This window comes from Sipha flava, unplaced genomic scaffold (genome assembly GCF_003268045.1).
Source record: "Sipha flava isolate LNK unplaced genomic scaffold, YSA_version1 18984_pilon_pilon, whole genome shotgun sequence".
Lineage (NCBI taxonomy): Eukaryota > Metazoa > Arthropoda > Insecta > Hemiptera > Aphididae > Sipha > Sipha flava.
The window spans coordinates 1-7,386 of record NW_020272523.1 but is presented as its reverse complement, the minus strand read 5'-3'; the positions used below and the strand labels follow the sequence as shown (position 1 = coordinate 7,386).

The following is a 7,386-nucleotide window of genomic DNA, read 5'->3' as shown; positions in this document are numbered from 1 at the left end:
TATCCTGCATATCCTGCATATCCTCCTTATCTTTCTGAACCACCACCGCCCGATCACGCACGTGCATGACACACGTCACAGACTCCCCACCTCCACTACTACAGACGTCACTACATACCCCACCGGCAGTGACGCAGCGTTCCCAGAAATATTTCCGCCGCCGTCACCGTCACAGTATTTGTCGCCGACGAACGCAGCAGCGATCGTGTTCGTTTCTACCCCCTCCCCCCCATTTCCCACCGCTTCTTATTGTATACTATTGGCCGGCCGTGTTTTTTGTTAATATCCGATATCAGTTGTGATAATATAAAATGTGATTACAATTAACGGCTAATGTTATCGTACAGGTGATAACACATTTGAAAACATAACGAATATTCGGTTTTTGATAATAACCGATACCAGTTGTGATATCAAGTATCCGTTAATATTATCATACAGGTGATAATACATTTGAAAACATATTATTGATAATATTTAAAATAAATGCAATATCTGGCTAAGAATCGAACTGGAGATGATTAGGATGTTGTATCCACTTAGTTTCTTACATCTATTAGTAAATTTGATAATATTTAAAATAAATGCAAGGATATAACAATTCTTCACTATCATGATATATACAAATTTAATTATTACTATATTAAATTTTCATATATACGAAAAAAAAAACATTTTGAATACGTGCCACCGACGTAGCGTTCCCTGAAATATTAGCCGACTAATACTTAAAAGAATATATTAAAATGCGATCTTACGCTTATAATTAATTGAAAATGTATACATTTTCTAAGAATCGATCGCCCAGTGGGAATTTAGCATAAGGAATATGTTGATTCAACTCTTTTGGTTGCTCACTCGACGCTCGGCTGGACGACGCATTTTAGTAATTGAGTAGTGTTGTTATATTAGTGTCAATAAGCAGATCCTCTAGGATTATTTTTACCTTGATGTTATTTTTTAACATTTTAATAATATATATATTCTGAATAAGTCTTGAACAGTCGTGCATATATTTTTCGTTCCATCTTTTAAAAAAAAAAATTTATTTTATTTACACCTAACATAGTGTTTTTATATTTTCATATAATTAAAAAAATGTTTAATTGCGAGCAGTGTGCTATTACTTTTACACGTATATACAATTTTATCGCTCACCAAAAAAAGCATTCGGGTGTACGATTTCCATGTACAATTTGCTCCTCGTCATTTTCATACAAAACCGGCCTCAGCAAACATATGAAGAACATTCATGGTACGTATTTATTGTTTATATGATTTATTTTTGAATCAATATTAATTTTTAAAAGGTATCGTCAACGTTCCGGCTTATCGTCAACCTGTTGCACCGATTGTTGCTCAACCCACTCGACAGAGTGTCATACAGTTTGCGCCTCGTATTTTCCGTCATGTTAACCAAGGTGATATACAGATCGCACCTCAAATTTTTGTTCCCGATATCCCGGCTGGCGGATCGAATGAGTTATCCGAGGATGATTTGTGTATGATTGCAATAGACGAATATGAGAAACATGACACTATTACAGGTTAGTTTTATTTTTCAAACCCAAATTAATTAGATTTTTTAAAAGATCCGGTGACTTTAATTTATCCATCATGGATTTTTACACAAAGACATACGTCATATTATATTTTAAAAGATAAACCAATTTATTTATCACTTGCGAGGCTAATTAGATTTTTAATAGAATTCGATACTATACCCACATAGCATTAAAATATTTTCCAAATATAAAAAAAATATTCTCAGGAAAATGATTTAGTTGGCAAAATATTTTTGAGATCATCGTTAAAAAGTTGCATAAATAATTAGAAAATAGTTCAGCAATATTTTTTTTTTTTTTTGATCAGGAATTTCACATTTTTTAAAATAATTTAAAACAAGATTTATAAAACATTTTAACTAGTCAAATTAAAACAAACCCGTACTGAACTCGTCAAACATCGTTGAGGTAAAATTATATCAACTTAAACATATTATATATAATAATTTTGAACAAATATTGTTTTATCAACCTTTGAAAAATATTTTAAGGATATTATAATTTTCCAAATGCTGTGTGGGTATTTTATTTTCATTAGATATTAATTAGGTTCTTTTGTTTAAAATATACTTATACCACATCAGTTAACGGGAAACGCGTTTCCACCACGAATACCACGTCGGTTGTTAGAGCAAAAAAAGTGAGGATAGATATGGTGAAGACCCCTGGGTTAGCGGAAATCTCGTCATCAGCCGCTCGAAAAGTCACTTGGTACTTCGTAAAAAATTTGAATAATGTTTAAAATTACATCGACTTTCTCCGTCCACTCAAACCGGCTCTGTCAGTCACACTAAAAACTCGCGTTCAGGAACATCCAATAAAATTTAGTTTGAAACTCAAGGGCACCGACCTAACATCGCAAACTCGTCCGTAAATAGAGCGTTTAAAACATCGGTGGTTGAAGTTTTTTCGGAAAGCAATATTGATGAGATTATTGAAAGGGCTTATATTAAGTTACTTTCCGAGGAAGAAACTTATACCGGTAGAGGAAGCCGGTTTACCATAGAGTATATAGACGGGTTATTGCTAGGTATATATAAATATATACCGATGACTACATCATCATATATAGAGTTACCGGCATATATAGATAGGAAACGAGCTACAATAAACCCTCAAAACGATGATCAGCAATGCTTCAAATGGGCGATTTTGGCGAAGCACGTGACTGGGTCAAATAAACATCGTGTCGAGGAAAATTATAGACAACAAGAGAGTAAATATAATTTTGAAGGTGTATCGTTCCCGACTCCAATATGTGACCTGAAGAAATTTGAAAATAATAATCCGTACGTCACTGTGAATGTTTATGTACTCGAAAAAAAGTTTCAGCCGCCTAGAAAATACCCGACATATGAGGTGTACCTTCTACGCGTAGTAGACGAGGAGAAAATCAACCATTTTGACCTGTTGTTGGTGATGGACGGAGAAAACTCACATTACGTGTATATTTCGAATTTCTCCCGTCTGATACGTGCTCAGGAAACCGGACACGATGGACGTGTTGTGTTCTGTAAAAGGTGCTTCACGTAATTCAATGATAGGTGTTATAAATTTAAGTTGAGCCGACAAGAGGCTTTCTATGGATCCGCCCCTGTACAGCTCATTTTTTTTTCGAATTCCGTTCGTTCATCGGGTTCAGCAACAATACATATCAACAAAATGTAATCGAAATCGGCAGCAAAGTCACGAAATTTTTGTCGGTAGACTTTGTATGATGCTAATCCTAATTGCAAACAGCCCAAGTTGCTGGGTAATTTACGTCTTTTTAACATTCGTTTGAGTGGTGGATATAACCTCATTATACACATTTGGGCGTATAATGACAATAAGTGCTCGTATAGCCGTGGTTTTGACATCTTAAACATTGAACTGGGGTTTTTTTTCGAATGTGACAGATCGACATTATTATTAGTATAGCATATTTAATCAACTATATAAATATTTTAATTTGATGGTAAGGGCTCCAGGTCCACAAAAAATAGTTTAAGTGGATTTTTAGTTTTGTATTGGAGACAATTTGTAATTCAACGAGTGGTGAAATCAAGAGTATGAATTTGTCCTTTCATGTAGGTAGTTGGTGTAGTATAAAGGAGGTGGCGAATCACTACTAGGAAAGATTTTTCCACATTTGATTGGAAAGTATGAAAGTTCATATTATTTGTTTCTAGTTGCTTTATAGTTTATCTGTATGCATTTATTGAAATACGTCATAAATTTTAAACCAGGCGAAGAGCCTTTAGTGTTAAACTCTTCAGGTTCACTTAGAAGCTTTATTTTTTTTGCAAAATTCTAAATAGTCAAAATTATCTTTTATATGTATATAGGCGGTATTTTGGTTGGAACGTTGGTGTTTTCTTGGGATTGCATTTCAATTTCATTTACGTTGGTTTTTTTGTTTTCGGTGAGGACGAGAAACGATTCTGACTGGAAGAAAATTTGTTTTTTTTAATTTTTGGTTTAGATGAATAAAGTGAATTCATCGGTACTGTTTACCAATTATTTGGGCTGACGTTGTTTTTAATTATTTTTATTGGAGAAACTGATATGTTATTTTTTGAAGATTGTTGATGGTTGGGAGATAGTGTTATAGGTTTGTTAATTGAACTCATTGTTCAAAGTCCGACTTTTTGATTTGAAAATTTATATCAGTGTGCAAACAATGCAAATAAATAATCATATTAACTACGTGATTAACAACGATTCTCAGGTCACCGAGTCAGAGACTTTTAAACATAATTGTTTAAAGTTCTAGAAAATTAAGATATTATTACGTAAAATACTACTGCTCTTAGACTTATTTCCTATCAAAAACTTAAGCATTTAATTTTTTTCGACTCCCCATCCTCCAAACTAAGGTGTGGCCGTCACCACACCTTTTGTATGGGTTCGGCGCCACTGGTCCAGACATTATGGTTAGTTAAATATTACTACGGAGAATAATACCAAAATTAACACAAATAATTGAATTCTTCTCTTTTTTTTCCTTTAGAGTTAATCACTTTACTTACACATTTACATTGTATTACACAAATATCACATGAAAAGAAAAACGAACCTTGTTTATGAAGAGCTCGTGTTTTTAAAACCATCGACATTTGTAACAGCACAAACATTTGTAAATATTATTTTAGTCGTATGATTTTCTACCGAAACAGATATCTGAATAATAATACATTACTCTATTTAATCTTAATCGTTTTCTAGAAAAGGTTGAATTAATTAAAATCCATGTGGTGCATACTGATCTGAACAAAAAAACTTGGTATCTGTAAGAGGTAAAACATTTTTTAGGAAGAACTAAATGACGGAGTTTGATAGGTACATCCAGTCCGAAAGAATAACATTTTATTTATTATTATTAAACTAATAAATCTGATTTCAAGTTACGTATTTTTTCTACACTGGCCATTTACGATATGAATTACGTATTTTAAACGTTACCCAGCAAATATATTGCAAATTAGTTATAACTGTTGAATAAATTGTTTCAATAACATTCGACATTGCCTTGCGTAACAACGATTTCTTGTCCTAATTTTACGTCTAGGTATCTCAAGTGTTAACTCATCGATAATATCATCATCATCAACTAATATCAACAAAATGGGATTGACTACCAGGTAAACGAAACTATACGACATTATCGTAACACGTCGTGCGGTTCAACAATAACGCGCCGCCGCGCGTGAGATGCATGATGTTTATGTATTTTTTTCAGTTCCGATCGCCGTAGTGCTCCTGCTCAAGAGTTGAACAGGAGCGACGAGCGATTACATTTGATGGCATTTTGTTTCATCTGTGGATGGCCACAGTTCCTGGTCTGGCTGACAAAAGACCAAGGTGAGTACGGTTAAGGTTCTATTTTCGCTACGACAACTTTCGATCTCCGTTCGGGTTTTCTTAACGTATTTCACTCGTACTTTTCCCGTATTAGCCCGTAGAGGTTTTGCGCATCATGGTTGCTGTGCCAGACCGACAGAACCGCGAGACAACCCAATGTCTCATGATAACGTCGGTGGTCGATCGGCTCCCAGTCCCGCAGCCTTTACGGATTGCGGTTCGCAAACGAACCCCGTGTCCGTCACCATTCCAGCGGCAAACCACGACTTCGCGTGCGGAAACTCCTGCGTTACGTTCGTTGACGTGTTCACCCAAACTTACCCGTCCGCCGGGGAAGTCGCATCCCACGTCAACGAATCTAATGAGGAGACGCATTCCGCATCGATACATTTAGACGACGAAGACGAAATCGTTCCGTACGTTCTTCCTAAAATGGAAGAAAATCGTGCAAAAGTGAGTGCAAAACTACATTACCAATAATTATTTACGGTCATGTTCAACGCAAATGGGCCATTTGCCCCCTTCCGGATTCTGCATATTTTTCACGTACGCGATACGACTCGTTTTAGTACGCAGTGTAGTTGTAGAACATTAACATTTACGCTTTTCATTTGTCGGGACCTAAGTTTGTTTCCCACAATCGCACACATGAATATTTGAGTGGATTTGAAAAAAAAAAAAAACGTTATCATTTCAATACCTTGTGAACTTGAGGGCAGTAAAATAATTTGCCGCTGACCGTTTGCAACAGTCGATTACGATAAAACGGTCGCTAATAGTGTAACATCAAATGAACAAATACATATAACACGATACTAATCAACAGGATGTTATCTAATATATACATAATTATATGCATGAACTCTCCAATGTTTACTAATTATGACATACTATTCCCAGGAATTGAACGTTACCTACAAATTGTGGGAAAATCGGTTTTCACAATTTTCAAAATTTAACGACGGTATCATAGCAGACCCAGGTATTTTAGATAGACGAACGTCTTTAGTTATAGTATCGACTCCGTTTGTGTTTTCATAATTTTACGATGTTTACAGTAACTCTTTACTCCGGGCCTCCAGAAGTTTTGGCAAAACTTATGGCTTCCCGGTGTAAGTCACTGGGTACTGTCATAGACCCGTTTTGCGGTTCCGGTGCGATCGCGATCCAACTGGCCATGGTTTGTCGCAAAGGTATATTGCTCACATCATAAAAATACAATTATTGTCATATTATTTTTTTTTTTATTTTATTTTATTATGGCTTTGACAAACTGAAAACGTTATTAACGTTGCGATAATTACCTTCGCGTAGTATTCAGTTCTAAGTCATGTTGGATGTGAAATAATATTGTTGTAGGCGTAATTAACGCGGTAATAAAACATGACGTACAAAATCACAAAATCACGCGTGGTAGTGCGTTATTTTTGGCGTTCAGATAATGGTGAAAGAAGGAATACTTACGAATACTTACTTATACGAGTATGAATAAATGTTAATAAAAAAATAATTCGCTTCCTCTTTTGTTGACTTTCGGTTAATGCGCATAAAAGTAAAAGTTTTTCTTCGTCTGAACTAGCGTACGTATTTTCAATACAAACCACACCTCGAAAACGTACGAACAATACGATAAAATATAATATAACGAACAATATCGACTAGGTATTAAGAACCATTCTAAAATACGACGCTTCTTGGTTTCTGTGTCACGAGGATAACATCTGCGATAGCATTAAAAACGCGACGTTAATAACGCGCTCTGTTTGACGAGGCCTTTAGTATTGTATTATATCGTCATGTATACTAACATTGGACGCGTAACGGTTCTCGTTCTTTGTACAGTCATTGCGATGGACAGTGACCCGGTCAAAATCGCGTTCGCCCGAAACAACGCTTGTATCTATGGGGTCGAGGACCGAATCATTTTCCTAGTGGGTGACTTCTTTGAAAATGCACACTCGCTGCAGAAGGCAGACGG

General features: G+C 35.5%; 1 protein-coding gene and 1 pseudogene across 1 annotated transcript; both read left to right on the top strand.

Annotated features, from left to right (window-relative positions):
• The first annotated feature begins 1,111 nt into the window (after positions 1-1,111).
• Positions 1,112-3,233, top strand: LOC112681305 (annotated as a pseudogene).
• A 1,851-nt stretch (positions 3,234-5,084) lies between these two features.
• On the top strand, positions 5,085-7,378 carry LOC112681304 (trimethylguanosine synthase-like; the record flags this gene model as incomplete). Its single annotated transcript, XM_025551570.1, has 6 exons — positions 5,085-5,188; positions 5,287-5,408; positions 5,503-5,861; positions 6,309-6,390; positions 6,467-6,601; positions 7,251-7,378. Coding segments are annotated over exons 1-6 (843 nt in total), but the record flags the coding sequence as incomplete, so codon positions are not given.
• Between the last annotated feature and the right edge of the window lie 8 nt (positions 7,379-7,386).